A 22,610-nucleotide genomic window follows, 5' to 3' on the forward strand; every position below is an offset into this window, starting at 1 on the left:
CCGGCTCCATGGCAGCCTTCCTTCTAGTCTCCGGCTCATGTTATTAGAGTTTTTCCAAAAAGGCGATGAGACAAAACGTAGTTGGGTTAGGAGTGAGACATGGAATAGGAAAAACAGGTCTAAATCGGCAAAGTGTAAAATATTTACTTGCTCTTGGCTTTGTCTAGAAAGAGGTCTTTTAGAAGCTTGAAGCGTGCAAGGTTTTAAGCCACTTGATTTAACGCAGTATAATTTGTATTTAATGAATTCTTTATGCTAATATTAATTTGCACGTCCTTAGTTGCTAATATTAACTTACATCTCTAATCCAAAATGCCTGATCATGGGAGGTAGCTAGCCTTTCTTTAGGTACCCACATGAACAGTCAAACTTGAAAATGGTTTGGTTCAAAGTTTTTTTCCTACGTATATTTTCTGAAGGTGAGAGGAAGAATTTTATCACCTCTATTTAACCCATTCTAATCATCATATTTGTTTTGCATGTTGCTTCTCTGAATGCTTGAAGCCTTTCCTGATGCATCTTCTAAGAAAATTCAGAAGTCCTATTGCCATCAATAGTGGTTATGTTCTTATTTTAAAAAATTTCCAACCTTCCCAATTTGCCATTTGGTTTTCAGGAAGTCTCTGTTTTACAGGGCTCTCTCCTGTCATTTGTCCAGGTTGAAGAAAGGTTCAGAGTATTTTGTGTGAAATGGATGTGGTACTTTCCATCTTCAATTTAGTCTCAGTTATCAAATTACCTTTTATATTATTGCTACAGGAATGGTTCAGTTATAGCTTCTTAATTTTTCTCATTAATCTTTTAAGCTAGTAAATACAAGGGTAGCTTGCAAAAAGATGGATGACAAGGACCCCCAGGTTTAATAAAATAAAAACCATAATACCTTTAAAACTTATGAGAGTTGTTTTTATTTTATTTATGTTTAGACTTTGTCCTAAGGACTTTTTACCTATTTGAGTGTATTGCATTTACAAAGATGTACCCTGATTCTTTATGAGCTTGTCTACTTTTTTTTTTTAAAAAAAAGAATCTATACATAACCTAGTTTTAACTTTTTATTTATTTTTGTATACTTACAGAAAGCACGTACTTTATAGTTTCACAGTTTAATAAATTTCCACAAATGCAATACATCTAAGTAATTGTCATTCCGTTCAAGACTATCACCTCAATGGGTTCCCTCTAGCTCCCTTTCTGTACTAGCTACCATAAGTAGTCACTTTTGATATAAAAATTAATTTTATTGTTTCCTAAATATTTAAATAACTACATAAAAAATTCTGTATTTGCATATGCTGCAATTCAGTTATAGCTAATACTTCCACTAGTGAATTGTTTGTTATTTCATGACCCTATAGTGTTAGTCTTTTATGCTTCATTAAATCCAAGAAATGGTATGGAATATAGAATTTAAAATTCATTTATCTTGTGGGTTCGCCAGTATAAAATAATATGGTATTATAAATTTATTAATTATGTTTGCATATAAAATAGCTTAAAATGATAATCTCTGTATACTGAGGCTGGATAACTCTAAAGTTATTCAGTAATTCAGATAAACAGTTTACTCTTTTCCTCTATGGGATTTTGATCAAGCCACTTTATTTCTTTATTTTTCTGAACTTCAATTTCTATATCTGTAAACTGATGAAATTGGCTCCCATCACTTAATGTAAGACTCTATGCTAGTTATTAAGAATACATAGATGGGCTGGGTATATGGATCAAGTAGTAGCGCGCTCACCTGGCCTGAGTGAGGCCCTGGGTTCGATCTTCAGCACCACATAAAAATAAAATAAAGATATTGTGTCCAGGGGCTGGGTATATGGCTCAAGCAGTAACGCACTCGCCTGGCATACGTGGGGCACTGGGTTGATCCTCAGCACCACATAAAATAAAGATGTTGTGTCTACCAAAAACTGAAAAATAAATATTAAAAAAATTCTCTCTCTTTAAAAAAAAGATATTGTGTCCACCTTTAGCTAAAAAATAAATATTAAAAAAAATACATAGAGCTGGCGCAGTGGTGCACACCTGTGATCCCAGTGATTCAGGAGATTGAGACAAGAGAATCATGAGTTGAAAGCTAGCCTCAGAAAAAGCAAGGTACTAAGCAACTCAGTGAGAGCCTGTCTTTAAATAAAATACAAATTAGGGCTGGGGATGTGACTCAGTGATAGAGAATCCCTGGATTCATTCCCCAGTACCAAAAGAAAAAGAAATACATAGAATACATAGCCCTAAAGTTTGAGCAATTCGTAAACTGGAAGGAGCAAGATTACTGATGTGGCTATTTGGCCCAACTTCTGGATTCAGGGAGTCTGGAAAAATATTAATTAAAGGGAAGTTCTTTGAAATTAGGCTGTCAGTTGGGTATAGTGGTTTTCATGTGTAATCTCAGCTGTGGGAAGGTTGAGACAGGAGAACTGAAAGTTCAAGGCCAGCCTCACCAATTTTGTTAGGCCCTTAGCAAATTTGTCAGACCCTGTTTTCTTGAAAAAAAAAAAAGTAGAAGAAAGAAATAAATTAGGTTCTCTACATTCAAGTCTCTAAAATTAGGACAATATTGATACCTACCTGTTGGTATTTTCAGAATTAAAATTTCTGCTCTCTGTGAAGTCCTTAGGGCCTTCTGTGTGCCTGGCATATAGAAAATGCATGTTAAGGGATAATGCCTTAGCTGAATTATCTAAATAAAAACAGGATATTTTAGGCTGAAGGGAGAACAGAACAAACTCATAAATCTTTGGCATCTGCAGTGAACTGTAGGGAATCCAGTATTTCAAGAATATAATATGTAGAGTACAAAGGAAGATGTGAGTTTGACACAGAATGTGGAGTGGACAAAGTCAGATGTGAGTTTGACAGGATAGCAGAAACTGGTTATGGAAGTCTTAGATGCCTGTTTGATTTTTTTACCACTTTTTTTCTTTACCAGCTACAGTAATGCCTTTCATGAAGTAAATATTAATTAAAACTCTTTTAAATGAAAAAAAATAGGAATTTATACTTTATCTTCAATATGATGCAGAACCTTTGAAAAATTTTGTGAGAATGTGACAAAATTTGCACTGGTGTCAGTAGGTAAATGGATTAGATGGTGCTAAGGCTGGTCATTAAAGCCAACTAAGGGTCTAAAGAAGAAGAAGAAGAACTAGAACAATTGTAAATGTGGAGAAAAGGAGCCAATATTAGGTGCAGAAAGTAGCAAAAGGGATATTTTAAAATATATGCAAACTATTTTTTTTTTATTTTTCTAGATCAGTTCTCAATTTCCTTGAGTATTTTCATGCTTCATCATGTTGAGGGTAAAGAATCAGCTTTTTTCACTTTCACCCCATTACCTGAAGCAGTTAAAAGAACCATCATCCTCCAGGCTCCAATGGATACGGTGTCTACATCAGCAGAAACCTCTTCATCCAGAATGGGCTGCCTTGGCCAAAAAACAGCTGAAAGGCAAAAACCCAGAAGATCTAATATGGCACACCCCAGAAGGGATCTCTATAAAGCCCTTGTATTCCAAGGAGGATACTAAGGACTTACCTGGAGAACTTCCAGGAGTGAAGCCATTCACACGTGGACCTTATCCTACCATGTATACTTTTAGGCCCTGGACCATCCGCCAGTATGCAGGCTTTAGTACTGTGGAAGAAAGCAACAAATTCTATAAAGACAATATTAAAGGTGAGATTTTAACATGAGACATTATATTTCTAATTACACATAACTCCTAATCTTGGCTTTTTGGTTTTTTTGAGGAGACACTAATAATCTCTTTTAAGATATTTACTCTATAATTTTGTGATTAGAGACTATGATGAAAGAAATGAATGTTTTTCAACTTCTGTGATTAAAAGGATAAGTGAGTTAGAACAAAGTGCTTATACCTTTATGTATAAAAGCAATTAGGTGAGGTGAAGTTTTATGAAGAAAAGACTTTTGCTTTACCTTTGAAAAGCTTTTAATTACTATTGTTGGAATAAATATTGGAGGGGAAGATAGTTTAAATTATGACCAAAGAAAGTAAAAATAAAATAATAATATACTGGTAGATTCAGTGCAATCTTGCATTCATTCTCTGAAACTTATGTTTATAATTTCTTTTTCTGATCTATAATTAAATCATGTTGGTTACATGTTAAACTTGAGCATTCCTAAGTGTGTATTGTTAATGGGGGACTGAACATATGTTTAGTGTAGACTATATATTTATTTAAAAATTCTGGATGTGGCCTGGGGATGTAGCTCAGTAGTAGAGCTCTTGTCTAGCATGTAAAAGGTAGTGGATTCGATCTCCAGAATTACACCAAAAAACGGGGATGGGGTGTCTTTCATAATTTTGTTAGCTAAAACATCTTCTTCTGACCATGTTAAAGAACAAAAAAGTGAGTAAACAAATGCTCTTGTCTTAACTATATTTGAACAGCCCAATCTTTTCATGAGTTTTAGAAATATTTCAGTCAAAAACTGTCAAGAACAAACCAGGTGATTTGCCGCTTGAGCTTAAGCAACAAATCTCAGATAGACATGAGTATATGAGATACTATGATCGGTCTCTTCTTTCTCATTGATTCGGAACTCAGTTTTTACATTTTTAGCACATCAGAAACAACATCTAATATCTTTATTTAAAGATATCTAAGCATTAAAATGTTTAAAATAGGGCTAGGACTGTGGCTCTGCGGTAGAGTACTTGTCTAGCATATGTGAGGTCCTGGGTTTGATCCTCAGCACCAAAAAAAAAAAAAACCAAAAAAAACAAATAAATAATATAAAGGTATGTGTCCAACTACAACAACAACAACAAAAATTTTAAAAATGTTTTAAAATATACAGTAATGAGACAAATCAGTGTTTTGTGTAGTGTTAAAGTAAATCAGTTCATTTTGATGCCATACTAATCTTACATAATATTTCCTTATATATTTAGCTGGTCAACAAGGGTTATCAGTTGCCTTTGATCTAGCAACGCATCGTGGTTATGATTCAGACAATCCTCGAGTTCGTGGTGATGTTGGAATGGCTGGAGTTGCTATTGATACTGTGGAAGATACCAAAATTCTTTTTGATGGAATTCCTTTAGAAAAAATGTCAGTTTCCATGACCATGAATGGAGCAGTTATTCCAGTTCTTGCAACTTTTATAGTAACTGGAGAAGAACAAGGTGTACCCAAAGAGAAACTTACCGGAACAATTCAAAATGACATACTAAAGGAGTTTATGGTCAGAAATACTTATATTTTCCCTCCAGAACCATCCATGAAAATTATTGCCGACATATTCCAATATACAGCTAAGGTATACTTCATCATTATATGTTTTGCTGTACTTGTTTGAATATAGGAGTTTTCACAGAACTCTGTGACTTCACTTGAATATAGGAAAGGTCTGAGAAATAGAATACAAAGTCATTGTGTTTTATTGTTATTAGTTTTTGTCTTTGATGTATATTTTATGGTCTGACATTAACCTGCACAATGTACATTTACTGTATTATCTTTATTGTTTAAATTTAATTTTATGATAATTGGTAGAGTCAGGGAAGTCTCATAATTTATAATTTTTATTTTTCTCCAGAATTCAGATGTAGTTGAAATAGACACTGTTGTCAAGACAGATGGGCTCAGAATATCAGTGTATTTATGCTAAATGCAGGAGTGAAAGATCTGAATTATATCTTCAACATCAATGGGGTCCCTAATATTCATCCCTGAATTAGATTCATCTTCCCTACTCAATATTAGCTATAGAAATAGCACAGGAAAACATTTTCCTCCTCCTCCTTCATTTTCCTTTGAGCAGTTCATATATATATTTCCACCTGTTTCTCAAATTTTACTTCTTGCTAGAATTGCTCTGCTTCTCCTTACCTACCTTAACATTAGTCCATTATTTAATGGCAAGGGGAAAATCTCTTCTCCATCTAATGTTTTTAAATCTTATTAATTCACACACAGGACTACAAAAAAAAAAAAAAAGAAAAGAAAAAAGATACTTAATTCATTCACCCCTGTATAATTATGGCTATCTCCACAAGCATTGGTATACTGCTTCCCATTTGATATTAGGTTTTACACTTTATAATTTTACTTCTTTTCATGAACAGCATCTGCCCAAGTGAAGTGTATGTACTTATGCATTTCTGTCACTTTTAGATTTCAAGAACATGTACATAGGAGGATTGCGTTTAGCAGCATATAGCAAACACACAAATATCAGTAACTTAAACTAAATAGAAGTCAGTTTCATCTAAAGAAGTCAGAAGATGGACAGTCAGGGGATTGCTTAAATGGAATCTCAGTATTCATCAGGGTTCCAGGCTCCTTTTATCTTGCTTATCTTTTACTGTTAGTGTGTCAGCTCTGGTTAAGGAAGGAAGTGGACCAGGTATGTGTCAGAGGAAGAGAGACCAAGCTCCTCCAATTAAAAATGAACTTCCATAGGAAACACACCAAACTCCCACTTGTAATTCAGTGGATGCAAATGCTAGTAAAAGAACAGTGGAAATGTAGGGCTTCGTATTTTGCTATTCTGAATTTATGGTTCCACTAATAGAGGAAGGGGGAGAATGGTTATTGTATAGATAACAGTAGTCTGTGCTGTTTTATAGTTGGGTATTTCATCTTGTGAAAGATTCTAATGCCATCCACAAATTCAAAATCTCTTGATAACAATCCTTCATATAATTGATATAATGCCAACTTCAGATACTGATCAAATAATGTTACTTTGAAGGACTTTGTAAGTGTGAATTTTTGTATTTTTTAAAGAATTTTAAATTTTGGCAAAATAATAGGTCATAAAATTACCGTCCTAACCATTTTAAGTATACAGTTCGGTAGCATTGAGTACGTTCACATTGTTGGGTAACTGTAACTATCATTTATTTCCAGAACTTTCTCCTCTAGCAAAACTGAAACTCTATTATATCTATTAATCAATAAGCCCCCTTTCTGCCCTCCCTACTGCTCTTGGAAGCCACCATTTTACTTTCTATCTCTGTGAATTTGATATTCTAAGTGCTTTTATAAGAGGAATCATAGACTAATGCCTTTGTGTAGCTGCCTTATTTTATTTAGTGTAGTATCTAGAAGATTTTTGAGTGTGTACTATATGCTGGAATAATACTAAATTGTTTAGATGAGTCATTTCATTTAATCCTAAAACAATTCAATGGGAAAGTTATAGTTATTGCCTCTATTTTGTAGTTTAGGAAACTAAGGAATAGACAGACTGAGAGACATGTGTACAGTCTCAGCTAGTTGAGTGGCACAGAATCTGAGCTCTCTGATTCGAGAGTGTGTCCTTTTAAACACTGTACAATTTCTTTGTGATTGAGTTTTTATTATTTGATATTTAGTTAATTCTGGAAGGATAATAATTTTTGGACTCTGTAGAACACTTATGATTATATACTTTATCTAACATGAAATTTTAGGGTCAGAGTGGAAATGCAGTTCTCTTAGTGATTGTGGTAAAAAGAACCCAACTGAGATATGCTTAGCATTAAATCTAACAATAAATCAAACCAATTTTTTACCTTTAAAAACTTTTTTTAGTTATTGATAGACCTTTATTTTATTCATTTATTTATATGTGGTGCTGAGAATCGAGCTCAGTGCCTCACACATGTCAGACAATTGCTCTACCACTGAGCCACAACCCCAACCCCCATTTTTTATTTTTTAGCCTTGCCTTTTATCTTGTTTCATTTGAAAATCATTTTTCCACTGTGTACTTATTCATGTTTGATGCCTTCATTCCAAAGAGTAAATGAATAATTAGTAAATAATATGAAATCGATACATCTTCTTCTGAGGCCAGAGTATTGGTTTGGAATCAATGATATTTTCTTTTATTTAATCTAAAGAATGGTTAATGCAGATTCTTTCCATTAGAAAAATAAAACAGGTTCAGTCTTTTTGATGATTTATGGATAGATCTTTTAAATTTGAGATGGAATTTAGTATAGCAATCCTTAAATGTATTCAGTAAATAGTATGAATTATCAAGTATATCTGACTTGAACATCATTTTTTAATAATTGCTCTTAGAAAATGGTTTTAATACAATCTCCTAATATTTTTGTTCACTTGTGATTTTTATTTTATATAGCACATGCCAAAATTTAATTCAATTTCAATAAGTGGATACCATATGCAGGAAGCAGGAGCTGATGCCATTCTGGAACTGGCCTATACTATAGCAGATGGATTGGAGTACTGTAGAACTGGACTCCAAGCTGGCCTAACAATTGATGAATTTGCACCAAGGTAAGTAAATTAAATTTAGATATTGTCTCAAAATTAAGAAGATTCTTAAAACCATTTTATTACTGTGCAGCAAAATATGTTGACAAAATGGATTTACAAATATAAATGTCATGCTACTTTTGGATTGTCTTATGTTTTATCTATATGTTAATGAGAGAATAATTGAATACTGTTTATTGACAAATTATATTAAAATGTAAACATAAGATTAAGCAATTTTACTTTTATTAATTTTTCCATTTGAAAATATGGAAATCATCTGTTACTTTTTTCTGTTGTACTTATGTAATATAAATATTGTATGCACAGTGCTATGAAACGTGTTTCAAAAAATCTTGTTAATAAAGTTGTATGGAAAAGTAAAGGGAAAAATATGGTTTATAAAGTATTTACTTGTTAAGCTTTGCTCTGAGCCAAGCACTAACCTGTATGCTGGCAGTACAGCACTTGGAAAACATGACTTCTGCCTTTTAGAGATCAGTGAATGTTCCTTTATACCAGGATGTTGCATATTTTTTATGATAGCAGTTCTCAAAATGTGGTCCAAGGACTCATGGGGATTGCTAGACCTTTAATGGGGCCTTCAAGGTCAAAGCTGTTTTCATGACTAACTTACAACTTTATTTGCCTTTTTCACTTTAATTCTCCCAAGATTATAGTGGAGTTTTCCAGAACTCACATGAGATGCAATGTTGCAACAGATTGAATGCAGCAGCAGATCTAAGACTACAACTGTTACAGAGATTTGCAAAAAATGTAAAGATAATGATTTTTGATTACAATTTTTGTGTTAGAGAAGTGTACCTATTTTTCATAGAAATATTACTTAATGTTAACACGTTGTAAGTTTATTGTTGTTTTTAAATGAACTAGTAAATAAAATATTGATAGATATTACCCAAATGAAGAAATATTCCTTAGGATCTTCATTAATTTTTAAGAGTTTAAAGAGTTTGGGGGGGAGCTGGGGTTGTGGCTCAGAGGTGGAGTGCTTGCCTGGCATGCATGGGGCACTGGGTTCGATCCTCAGCACCACACAAAAATAAAATAAAGGTACTGTGTCCACCTACAAATAAAAAATTTTAAAAAAAAGTTTGTAGGACCAAAATATTTGAAAAATACTATATTAGGAACTTCTTCCAAATATACATGAAGTATTTTTTTAAATTAAGTTTTGGTTTCCTAAAGCTCACCTTGTTTTATTTAAGATATCATAACCTTTGTGGTTTTAGAAGTGATTAAGTAACCTGTATCAACTACAGAATATAAGATAGCAGAGAATCGTAAAATTAGAGACAAATTGGAGAAAAATCTGCTCAAACCAAATCATAAATAGTATGAAAAAAAATTCCGAACTTTTTTTTGTGTGTATGGTACTGGATATTGAAACCAGGGGTGCTTTACCCCTGAGCTGCACTCCCAGCTCTTTTAATTTTTTAAAAAATTGTGATACAGGGTCTCACTAAGTTGCTAACACTGGCCAGAAACTTGGAATCCTCCTGCCTTTCCAGTGCTATAATTGCAGGTGTGCACTACCCCCACCCCACCAAAAAATGTATTTTTGCTACCCATTCAAAGCAAGTTTGACATTTATTCCCTCCATAAAAAACCCTGCCTTACATACTGAATATTGCTAAAATATTTTTTTATTTTTTAGAAAATGAATATTTAATCAAGGACACATTAGGAGATTATTTCCTAAGGAAAAACAATTGCAAATTGAATAGTTTTTAGGCTACTTCTAAGCTATTTCTTCTACATGCATAAAATTATACTTTTATATGTTAAGGTTTGCACATACTTATATGTGTGTATTTTTTAATTCAAATTAAGATGTTTGATATTAAAATCTGGATATTGATTTTCTAGTGTGTGATACAATTAATTTTCTGTTTTATATTATTAAATTTAAGCAAATTCTGGATTTAACATTATTGTTTTAGGTTGTCTTTCTTCTGGGGAATTGGGATGAACTTCTATATGGAAATAGCAAAGATGAGAGCTGGGAGAAGACTGTGGGCTCATTTAATAGAGCAAATGTTTCAGCCTAAAAATTCTAAATCTCTTCTTCTAAGAGCACATTGTCAGACATCAGGATGGTCACTTACTGAACAGGTATGTATATAATTCAAAATAGAGAATTTTAATGAAGAAAATAAATATTTCCTTATACCAACATGGTACAAGCATGTAGAATTTATCTGTTAACATTTGAAAAATCGTCAATATTCGGAAGCATAAAACACATTTAAATTTGTATTTATCATATTGCATAAATAAAATTTGCTCCATCTAGTGGTTAACAATATAATATCATTTAAATCTTACAGTGCTGTTTTACGTTTTTAAGGGAATTTCTCCTTTAGGTATATGTAGAAGGTAGCAATCAAAAATAGCTTGGCATGGCGACTTATGCCTATAATCCCAGTGGCTTGAGAGGCTGAGATGGGAGCGAAAGCAAGCCTCAGCAAAAGTGAGGTACTAAACAACTTAATGAGACCCTGTCTCTGAAAAAAAATAGAAAATAGGGTTGAATGCCCCTGAGTTTAATCCTTGGTACCAAAATAAATAAATTTTGATACCAAAAATAAATAAATAATAAAATAAAATAAACAAAGGAGTGAAAGGAAGATCAATAGAGTAGAGAAGGGAGAAAAGTGGGAGGGAAGAGGGGATAAAAAGGGAGGGGGAATGGGGATTGAAATAAAATACTATGTATAATTATAATGCTGTAATAAAAATAAATTTTTTAAAAAGTAAAAAATATTTCATGATGAGAAAAATCTAAACTCATAATTTAATTACTATTATCATATAGTTTTAATAGGAGTCTTAATATAAAACTGAGTAATTAAAAGTTGATTATATATATATATATGCATTTTATTTATAAAAGCTCTATGTTCAAGCAAGCATTAGAGCAAGCAGACCATTTAAATACTATTATTTCTGGGGTTATTTATTTTAATTCTATTTTATTACACTAAAATTTTATGGTCATAATCTTGTCTCTTTTTTTCTCTCAGTGAATAGATGTTTAATGGTTACATAAAGAGCAAATAATTTATAAAGATTATTCATTTCTTAAATACTATTATTAAAACTATTCTTTGGGTTGGGGATGTGGCTCAAGTGGTAGCGCACTCGCCTGGCATGCATGCGGCTTGGGTTCCATCCTCAGCACCACATACAAAGATATTGTGTCCGCCGAAAAACTAAAAAATAAATAAAATTCTCTATCTCTCTCTCTGTTTCTCTCTCTCTCTCAAAACAAACAAACAAACAAAAACAAAAATAAAATATAAAAAAAAAACAAAAAAAAATATATGGAGACATATATTTTCTAAAAATTTACAGGATGGACTCTTCTAAGATGCATACATTTGCAATTTTTTATAAGGAGTACAAAAAGGGCCAAGTTTGGAACCTTGGCTACATTTCAAAACCTCAAATAATTCATTCAGAATCTAATATGATATCAGATTTTATCATTTTTCAAAATCAAAAGAAAAAATATCAATAGAGTAGAGAAGGGAGAAAAGGAGGAGGGAAGAGGGGACAAGAAGGGAGGGGAAATGGGGATTGAAGTAAAATTCAATATTCCTAAGTATTACTTCACAACTATATGTAAAAATATTCTTCTCTCCAAAATAATTGTATAGTGTTCTATAGTTTTGGTTATGTTTTTTAAAACACTGCCATTTAATTGGCAATTTTTTGCACAAATAATATTGCATGCATGTATTTGTAAAAATGCATCTTTTTTTGCACAGTATGGCTAAAATCTACCAACTATTTCATAGTATTACCAAATTACCCTCCAAAGAATCAAAATATAGTTCCATCAACAATATATGAGAATACCTATTTTCCCATAATAAATTATATATTATTTAAACTTGTACTATTTGCATATGTCTGTATTTTTTCAAATGCCTTTTGGCATGGGGTTAGAAATGATGGTGGAATATGATGGTCATTATTATTCAAAATACATCTATGAAGACATGAATTGTTGTGAATATATGTTGTATATAACCAGAGATATGAAAAATTGTGCTCTGTATGTGTAATTAGAAAATATGCATTCCACTGTCATATATAAAAAAATTACAATTACTGAAATTACATAGGAACTTGACAGTGTGCAAATTTAGTCTAGAATAATAAATGAAAAATGAAGCAAGCATACAATATAAAACATAATAGCCTAGAAGTAAAATAAAAAACCAGGAAAATAAATTCATTGTGAATACTTCATACAACAATAATTGTAATGAAAAACAAAAATTCTGTAAAATCGCAGTTTTCATATGAAGAATGAAAACTAAGTAATTTAGTGAAAATGTAATATGTAATGTTCTACTAAGGAACAAATTTTGGAGCCAGGCTCAATGGTGCACACTTGTAATCTCAGCAGCTCAGGGAGGCTAAGTCAAGAGGATCATGGGTTCAAAGCCAGTCTCAGAAACTTAGCAAGACCGTAAGCAGCTTAGTAAGACCCTGTCTCAAAATGAAAAATTTAAAAAGGAGTGAAGATGAGGCTCAGTGGTTAAGTGCTCATGGGTTCAATCCCTGGCACTCACTCTCCCCCACCCCCAAATTGAATGAAGTTCAAATTTTGGAACAGGGAAATAAAGTAGGATACAAAATTATAAACAGTGGAAAATAAATTATTAACATTAAAGTAGGTATTAAGTGAACCACAGTGGATTTAGAAAACAAAGTTGAAAGATAATCTTGTCTTTATACATGTTCATTTTACATAAAGTGTTTTGATACGTTTAAAAGTAATTTATAATTTTAAAGTTCCATTGCTTTTATAAATTTAAAAATGAATTACAGCTTATATGTTCCATATGAAATATAACTTCAGGTCCTTATAAAAATGGAGAAAGAGATTTTGAGTTTGGGAGAAATTTTAATAATACTTTTTTTTAGTCTCAATTTGCTTGCTTTATAAGCTAAGGAAACTAAAGTTCAGGGAAATAAAATTAGTTTCTCAAATTATAATTAGGAACATAGTAAGTTCTAACCCAGATTTCATACCCCATAGTCCATTGTTCATTTTATTATTCATTTTTTTATTTGTTTTAATTAGTTATTCATGTATTGAGTGTCTGTTTTGTGCATATCGAGGAGGTCCATACTTTGATTTCTAAAATATAATTGGAAGAGAGAGAATTAGGAGATGAGGGCTCATAAAATGTAAGGAGAAAAGACATGATATTGTTATCAAATATTTATGAAGTATAAAAGTGGGCACAACAAATGTTTGATATTTCACAATGCTTTAGTTCCTGAGCATATACTGTACAGTTGGTTTTTAATTCTAATTCCACTAATAATCACTAATTTGTCTTAAGTTTATTTGATATTTTGAAGCCTAATGTGGACATTGGCATAGAAAGTGGGCAGCTTAATTATATCTGCTTAATTATATCCTTTTATAATCACAACATCTATCAACTGTTTCCTTATTTTGTTGTTTCTATTTCTTACCAAATGTTTTAGGATCCCTACAATAACATTATCCGAACTGCAGTAGAAGCAATGGCAGCTGTGTTTGGAGGGACTCAGTCTTTGCACACAAATTCTTTTGATGAAGCTTTGGGTTTGCCAACTGTGAAAAGTGCTCGAATTGCCAGAAACACACAGATCATCATTCAAGAAGAATCTGGCATTCCTAAAGTGGCTGATCCTTGGGGGGGTTCATATATGATGGAATCTCTCACAAATGATGTTTATGATGCTGCCTTAAAGGTCAGTGTCTCCTCTTTGAAGCTTTGCTGTCAAGATTTATAAATTTATAATGACTGATAAATTTATGTATCAAAGTTCTTGGGGGTTTTGTTTGCCTTATAAATCTAATCATTTTTAAACTTATATCAAGATTTAGAAAATGTGAGAAAAGGGGAAATTCAGCTTTGATTTTGTAGTTTTCAAAATTGAAACAATTTAAAAATGTTTGTTTTTATGTTAAAGTATTTCATTCAAAGAGTTAAAAAGACTGCTAAAGTTAAAGAACGTATACCAAAAAAAGCAGTCATTAGCTTTTCACTTTATTTTTTTCCTATTTCTTGGCATATGCTTCATACTTTTGTTTGTTGTCCTTTTTGTTTTTATCTACTTTAAGGTCATACATGACTGTTTCTTCTTATTTTGTCATGTTTAAACATTAGACAGCATTTATTCTTTTCTTAGTATGATAGTTTAGTATTTTAGCTCACTTTTAATACTTTCCCTGTCTCTTATCGAATTCCTTCCCAAGTGTTCTGATGTTCTCATTTGATTTAAAGTGGTTTCTCTCTAAGATGTTGATCATTGTTGTCCTTTGCCTTCTCCTTGCTTTTATGCTAAGAATACTTTTTCACTTCTTCTATGTTGTATTCTTAATCCTGAATCTCATGCTTCTGTTTTTCTGAAGCACTTCTTTTTAAAAAAAGTTTTAGAGGCTATTTGTGGCTCAGTGGTAGAGTGCTCATCTAGTATGCATGAGGCACTAGGTTCGATCCTCAGCACCACATTAATATAAAATAAAGATATTGTGTCTACCTAAAACTAAAAAATAAATATTTTTTAAAAAAGTTTTAAAATTTGACAGTACATTTGACATATTATACATACATGAAGTATAACACTCTAATTAGGATCCCATCCTAGTGATTGTACATGATATGGAGTTCCACTGGTCATGTATTCATATACGAACATAGGAGAGTTTTGTTTGATTCATTCTACTATCTTTCCTAATCCCATTCTCCCTCCCTTCCCTTCATAATGTTGGCAAGGATGTGGGAAAAAAGGTACACTTAATACATTGCCAGTGGGACTGCAAATTGGTGCAACAACTATGGAAAGCAGTATGGAGATTCCTCAGAAAACTTTAGTCTTCTCCCAAGATTCAAGTGAAGTTTTCTGTCTTTAGAATATACTTGTTACTTTTGTTATTGTCTTTTCAACAGAAAAATTTAAACTCACAAGTTCAAATTAATTCCCTTGATAGCTATTTAGTTCCTTTCTTATGAAATATTGACTTTCAGCTTATAATTTTATTGTATTGTTAGTAATTATATAATAACACTCAGAGCTAATTTGTGTTCTTTAAAATTTTTAAATTTTCTTGTTGTGTTCTAGTTTTATTACTCTGTTTTTCTTATTGTTAGCTCATTAATGAAATTGAAGAAATGGGTGGAATGGCCAAAGCTGTAGCTGAGGGATTACCTAAACTTCGAATTGAAGAATGTGCTGCCCGAAGACAAGCTAGAATAGATTCTGGTAAGAAACAATGGAAGAGTATGTGTATGAAATCCAGCATTAAGAAATACCAATTTTTGTTTGATGATAACATATAGTTAATAAAACAAAAATAATTTTTGAGAAAAAATCTCTCTATATATTCATATATGTTTATATTTTTGTATTTGTGCCTGCATAGATGTATGTAGGCAAGCATATATATGTATCCATGAATGTATACCCATGTATATATATATATATATATATATATATATATATATATACATAGATGAGTGTAACATTTTGAAGATTACACTATCAGTGATTATTGTGTTCTATATTGGCATATTCATTCATTCATTCAATCTATGAATCATTTTTACCATGTTAAATTTGAAGCACTTGCTGTGTCTGGGCATACAACTGTGATCAGGCCAGATCTAAACTCTGTGCCCAGAGAACTTACATTCTAGGGAAAGAGAAAATGAATAAGTAAACAAAGTAATTACAGATTGTGTTAATTGCTATGAAGGAAATAAAGAATATAAGCTAGGGTAGGAATGTTAAGATGTGTTTAGATAAGAATAATAATCTATTCATTTGAGGCAAAATATATTTTTTATCATGTAAGGAGGTGCCTTTTTAATTCTGATTAATCACTTATAGATAGTAAAAAGTGTTTGTATTTATTTATTTATTTATTTTGTTTGTCTGTTTTGGTACTGGGGATTGAACTCAAGGACTCTTGACCACTGAGCCACATCCCCAGCCCTATTTTACATTTTATTGAGACAGAGTCTCACTGAGTTGCTTAGCACCTCTCATTTTGCTGAAGCTGGCTTTGAACTCGTGATCCTCCTGCCTCAGCCTTCTGAACTGCTGGGATTACAGGTGTGTGCCAACGTGCCCAGCTGTATTTTATGTTTGAAAGTGATTTACTGTAAGAAAATCCAAGAAAATTTAGAAAAGCTGTTGGGTGTTGATTCTCTAGCTTCTAAATCTTGCATGGTAACTGCTCTGATTACTTATGTTTTGTAATGTTGTAAGAAGGCTTATCAGGAACACTGAAAAAGCATGTAGTTTGGGAGAAAATAAAAGTCCTCCTTCATAGAAATTCTCATATGCAACTGTACTTTCCCCTTGCACCTTCACCCCAAATTTGAGATTTGCTTTCTATACTGAAGTTTCATTAAAAGTTAGGAATATTACTTTTATTGTTATGGAAAATACATGATAATTACAGCATCATTGTTAGGCAATTATTTGTGAATAGAATCTCTGTATTATTTTCCTTTTGGAAATTTATAGGTTCTGAAGTAATTGTTGGAGTAAATAAGTACCAGTTGGAAAAAGAAGAATCTGTAGAAGTTCTGGCAATTGATAATACTTCAGTGCGTAAGACGCAGATTGAAAAACTTAAAAAGGTATGAATGGCTATTATTTTATAAGTATTTTCTGTTTTCTGGAAGCTGGATAATTCCTTACATTGTCCTATTTTAATCTTCACAACAATTGCATGAGATAGGGATTACCCCTATCTTTTTAACAACAGAGAAACTAAAGATAAAAAACTTGATTGGGATAAATGAATAGCCAAGACTCAATTGAGGTCTGTTGACACCAGAAACTCAAGTATTTTTAAACTATGATATTTGCCCCTGTTAAACTTAGTATTAAAAACACACTAAAATAATTGTACCTTACATAATTTACTGATTAGAACTGAGGCTTATATAATTATGTAAATCACTCAAAAGTAAAAATAAAGAAAAGAAAGTTCAGAGTCTGTATTTGAATCTAGGGCTTTTCATTGTAATTTCTTTCTACTATGATACTACTATGAAAGAATGATTTGCTTTCTGATTATTAAAATCCAACGATAGATATGCTACAGTTTATAATGAACTTAATTTTGAGTATTATATATTTATTTTGATTATGTATCCTTTTTATTTTCAGTTCCTCATTGAGATAAGTAAAATTATATAAAATACCAAAATAGATAAAACATTAATTTTTACTGCTGTAACCTGTGTATTTCTCTTGTAACAAGCTACCTAGAGCTCCTAATCTCTGGCATTTGTAATTACTTGCTAATTCTAAGTCACAAAACAAAATCCCACAATGATTTTTCTTTGTTCCCTTTTCTTCTGGTTATTTAAAACTGCCCAGTTATATTGAATGCATGATTGTCGGTGTCAAATTTTTTTCATTGTTAGTGGCAGGTGTTTAATGATATTGTTTACACGTACACTTTCGATCTAATCAGGAGTAACAATGATTTTTCACTCTTATAATTTTATCATTTTTAAGAAAGACCCTATTTAGCATGTACAATTTTATTTTAAGTCATCTCCAAAGTCTTAGTATTTATTTTGTTAAGAGAAAACTTTTTTCCTTCTCCAGTACTTTAGGTTCTTATTAACTCTATATCCTCAAGCTTGAGGGATTCCATTTATCATAAACAATGATAAGCCTTATTTTTGGCAAGAAAGAGAAATTCAGTAAGGACAATAGTGCAATAATTGTTAACATTTTTTGTGCACCTTATATGTACCACACACTGTGCTAAGTTCTTTTCTTAGACTGTTGTTTTTCTATATTATTTTGCTTTGTAGGTATTTACTATATTTATTACTTTACAGGGATACAATGATAAGATGTTAAGTCATATATATGTTATACTGGCTGTAAATGCAGAAGCTCTTGTTTCCTGAAACTATGAAATTCTTAATTCTTAATGAAATTCTTAATTCTTAAATTCCTTTCATAAAATTGAGATTTATTGAGTGCCAGTGCTATACTAGGAATTGCTTTAGGTATGCATTTTCTCATTTCATCCTTGTCAGAACTGTTTTTTTTTTTTTTTTTATAAATCCAATTTGACAGAAGATTGATATAATGAGATGTTAATAATTTTCTTTTATACTATCAGCTAGTAAATGTCAGAGCTGGAACTTGAACCCAAATGTTGTTCCTATGCCTGTGCTTTCAACTCCATGCTAGTGTCATCCCAACTTTTTAGAACGTGACTCACAGTTAAAAGTACATTTCACCTACATGCCTGTCTACATACACTCATGTGAATGTGCTCAAAACTGAAATAAAAGTTTTAGAAAACAGTACTTTTTCAAACCATGAGCCATCCACTTAGATATTTTCTATTCTACTTCTTTTCTAATTATAGTTCACTAATTCTATATCACCATCCATTAATGGATTAAAACCACCATTCAAGAAACACCATACTACTATATTGCCTCCCTTATAATAGAAAAAGCTTGCAAATTAGATTACATAAAATAAAACTATATATAGAAAAATGAGCATTTCCATAGAGTTTGGAGTGGAATTTTTCTATACCCTAATATAAAATTTTCATCCCACCTCTTATTATAGATTCTATATGATTTTTTGGCAGCATTTTGAACAGTATCATACTTTAGGCTTATTTTCAGACGGTGCAGCTTATAATACATTGAATTTGAATAACCATTTTGGCAAATTGTTGGCAGAGAAGAGTAGAGCTAGGATCTACTGGAAATGTTTTTAACCATAATTTACATTGTTTGTCTTTCCCTCTCTTTCTGTCACCTCTTGGGATTATTTTAAACACAAAGAACAGCAATATATGTATAGGTATTATTACCAATATATTGTTAATTAGCTAAAGGAAACTTAAAATTTAACTAAAACATTTTCTAAGTTCTGATCTATTTCTTTCCTTCTTACTATGAATCTTTAATATTCTGTTGAAATAATTCTATAAAAGATTCACTTGTTTTCAACGTCTTGCTACTTTAGGAAAGTCTAAGTAGCTATATCAGCAGTAGTATTTCCCTGTTTGTTTCTGATTTGTTAGTATTGTATTGAATTAGTACTATTTTACGAGATCCTGAGTGAATGGATTGTATGAATGAATGTACTTCTTAGGTTATATATTATTCTCTTTATTTCTTCTCTCATTTTTGAGGTTAGGATTACAGGAAATTTCATATTGTATATGTCAGGGTCTAATCTCCTAATATCTTTTTTTTATTTTTATTTTTTATTTTTAGGTGGTCACAATATCTTTATTTTATTTTTATGTGGTGCTGAGGATCGAACCCAGTGCCTCGCGCATGCCAGACAAGCGCGCTACCACTTGAGCCACAACCCCAGCCCCTAATATCTGTTTTATTACATGTTGATGTAAATTTTCCTCTTTTTTTTTTTTTTTAACCTTTTTTATAAGATCAAATCCAGCAGAGATCAAGCTTTGGCTGAACGGTGTCTTGCTGCACTAACCCAGTGTGCAGCCAGCGGAGATGGAAATATTTTGGCTCTTGCAGTGGATGCAGCTCGTGCAAGGTGAGGATATATCCTAAAAGTTTTTGAAATACTAAAAGTTGATCACTTTACCTCTTCAAAATGTACTTAAGTGAAATATTCTTCCTGTAAACCTGAAAGCTCAAAGGAAAATAATGGAAAACATAACAACTTTAATTATTATTTTTCCTTAAATATCTGTACATTTGAAACATTAATATACTTTGGGGTAGTGATTCTGGTGATTGAACCCAGGGGCACTGTACCTCTGAGCTACACCACCAGCCCTTTTTATTTTGTATTTTGAGACACTCTTGCTAAATTGCCCAGGCTAGCTTTGAACTTGTGATTCTCCTGCTTCAGCCTCCTGAGTTGCTGTGATTGTAAGCAAGTGCTACTGTGTCCCACATTAGTATACTGTGAATTGGTTATATTAATACTTGTATATTTCATTGTGGCTCAGGACATTTGAAGCTATTATAAAGAATCTATTTCACAGCTTTGTAGATTGAAATTTGCTATGCTTACAAGTATATTGTCAAGGTGAACCAACTTGATATTTGACCCATTAGACAGGCCTTGATGGTATATGGGTAACATTTTTTTGAGAATTGAATAAACCAATTGTCATGCTATATATTTTGAATTATTCTTAATCATGAAGGAAACAGAAGAACTATCTTCCCTGTCCCAATCATTTTCCCTGAATCCCTATTCCAATCATTTTCTCTTCTTGCTAAAGGGATTGTTTTAAAAACAGAATAGTTGGTTTTTGTTGTTGTTTGGTACTGGGTATTTAACCCAGGGGTGCTTTGCACTAAGCTACTTCCTCATTCTCACTAAGTTGCTGAGGGTCTCAATAAATTGCTGAGGCTGAACTTAAACTTGCAATCCTCCTGCCTCAGCCTCCTCAGTTCTAGGATTGCAGGCATGCATCACTGCACTCAGTAAGGTGCATTTTAAAATTTCCCGGTCTCTTTATTTTAGGTTAACATCTTAGCCTACTTTTTCTGGTTTCTTCTATAGTATAACTGGTCTTACTAAATTCTCCAGCAACCTTCTCTTTGTTGAAAAATGTTAAAAGATATACTTATCAGGACTGGGGTTGTGGCTCAGAGGTAGAGCGCTCACTGAGCATGCATGAGGTACTGGGTTCGATCCTCAACAGCACATAAAAAGAAAATAAAGGTATTATAACTAAAAAATTAAATATTTAAAAAGATATACTTATCAAAAAATAAGAGGGGAGTTTTGCTTTTTGTTCATTTGTATTCTTAAGTAGTAATATATTCAGTAATCTTCAAATACTTGTCTGCAGTTTTTAGTCATTCAGGTGAATTTTTGTTACATGTTGAAAAGAGATTACAATGCATATAGACATTCAGAATCACTTTTTCTATGTATTCTCAGGAAAGCTGCTTTGATTATACTTTAAAACATTCTTGTTTAAATTTTTGATAGCATATTTTTACTTATATAAATAGAATATGTCTAATTATAGTATTAAGGTAAACTATTTATTTCAAAGTAATGATGTTACTGGAACCTCCATTTAATATTTTAGATGTACAGTTGGAGAAATCACAGATGCTATGAAAAAGGTATTTGGTGAACATAAAGCTAATGATCGTATGGTGAGTGGAGCATATCGCCAAGAATTTGGAGAAAGTAAAGAGATAACATCTGCTATCAATAGGTAAAATGTGAGATTTTTTTAAGCTAGAAGTTCATCTTTTCTGTTAACCCAATTCCCTTGAATTTACTGGGACCTTAGCTTAGTTTTTTCATATACAACTTGGAAAATGTTTGAATTGACTTTACTACTAGACTGTAATTAGACTGTAATTCTAATAAAACTAATTAATATTAAATATATATTTATGTATTATATAAGATATAATTATATAATCCATATAAAGTTCATGAATTATATATGATATATAATTTATTATACATAATATATAATTATAAATACACTATACAGTCATATGCCAAAGTGCAAAATGCCAGTGGGCCACATATGCAGTGGTAGTTTCATAAGGTCATAATGATGCTAAAAAATTTCTATCTCCTTATCATATTGTAGCCGTAGCTATAGTAACATGAGGCACAACATATTACTCATGTTTGTGATGATGCTAGTATAAATCTATATGCTGACAGTTGAATACAAGTATAGAACATATAGTTATAAGCAATACTTAATAATGGTGATAATAACTCTGTTACTAGTTTATTGTGCTTTTATTGTTATTTTAGAATTTATTCCTACTTATAAAATATGTTGATTATAAAAGAGTATGCTATGTTATGTTGGCAGAAGCCTCATATATCTTATATTTATAAAGTCTCTTGATCATGTCATTTTCTCTTGTGCTTTATTTAAGATCATGTTTTCTCCATTATATATATAAATATACATAAGTATGTATACTTAGCATAGAGCTGAAGTGTGCAGTAGGCTACACCATCTAAGTTTTTTAAGTAGGCTCTATGATGTTCACATAGTGACAAAATCACATAACTATACATTTCTCAGAATATGTCCTGGTCATTAAGCTGAGCATGATTTTGAATAATTATATGTAATTTTATAACATATTCAGTATCAATTAATAAAGATTAAAAGAATTTTGAAACTATTAATATTAGTTTTAGTAAAATTAATCATATCTTAAATTTTCACTGTAGTTTTTTTTAAGTCTCATTTTAAACAGATGTTTGTATCATTAACACTAATGTTGCTTCATATTCTCCAGGTATTTTGCTTTCAATATGTTTACTTTAGTA

At 31.7% G+C, this 22,610-nt stretch overlaps 1 protein-coding gene across 1 annotated transcript in view; it reads left to right on the plus strand.

The window, feature by feature from the left end:
- Positions 1-22,610, plus strand: part of Mmut (methylmalonyl-CoA mutase) — a 33,465-nt gene that overhangs the window by 453 nt on the left and 10,402 nt on the right. Inside the window, exons 2-10 of the mRNA XM_076858609.1 lie at positions 3,261-3,684; positions 4,931-5,298; positions 8,116-8,273; positions 10,217-10,388; positions 13,788-14,036; positions 15,440-15,551; positions 16,821-16,936; positions 19,747-19,862; positions 21,385-21,516. Coding sequence (XP_076714724.1) covers positions 3,300-3,684; positions 4,931-5,298; positions 8,116-8,273; positions 10,217-10,388; positions 13,788-14,036; positions 15,440-15,551; positions 16,821-16,936; positions 19,747-19,862; positions 21,385-21,516 — 1,808 coding nt within the window. The 5' untranslated portion in view covers positions 3,261-3,299. The remainder of the gene's footprint in view (positions 1-3,260; positions 3,685-4,930; positions 5,299-8,115; positions 8,274-10,216; positions 10,389-13,787; positions 14,037-15,439; positions 15,552-16,820; positions 16,937-19,746; positions 19,863-21,384; positions 21,517-22,610) is intronic.

This window comes from Callospermophilus lateralis, chromosome 6, assembly GCF_048772815.1.
Source record: "Callospermophilus lateralis isolate mCalLat2 chromosome 6, mCalLat2.hap1, whole genome shotgun sequence".
Taxonomy (NCBI): Eukaryota; Metazoa; Chordata; class Mammalia; order Rodentia; family Sciuridae; genus Callospermophilus; species Callospermophilus lateralis.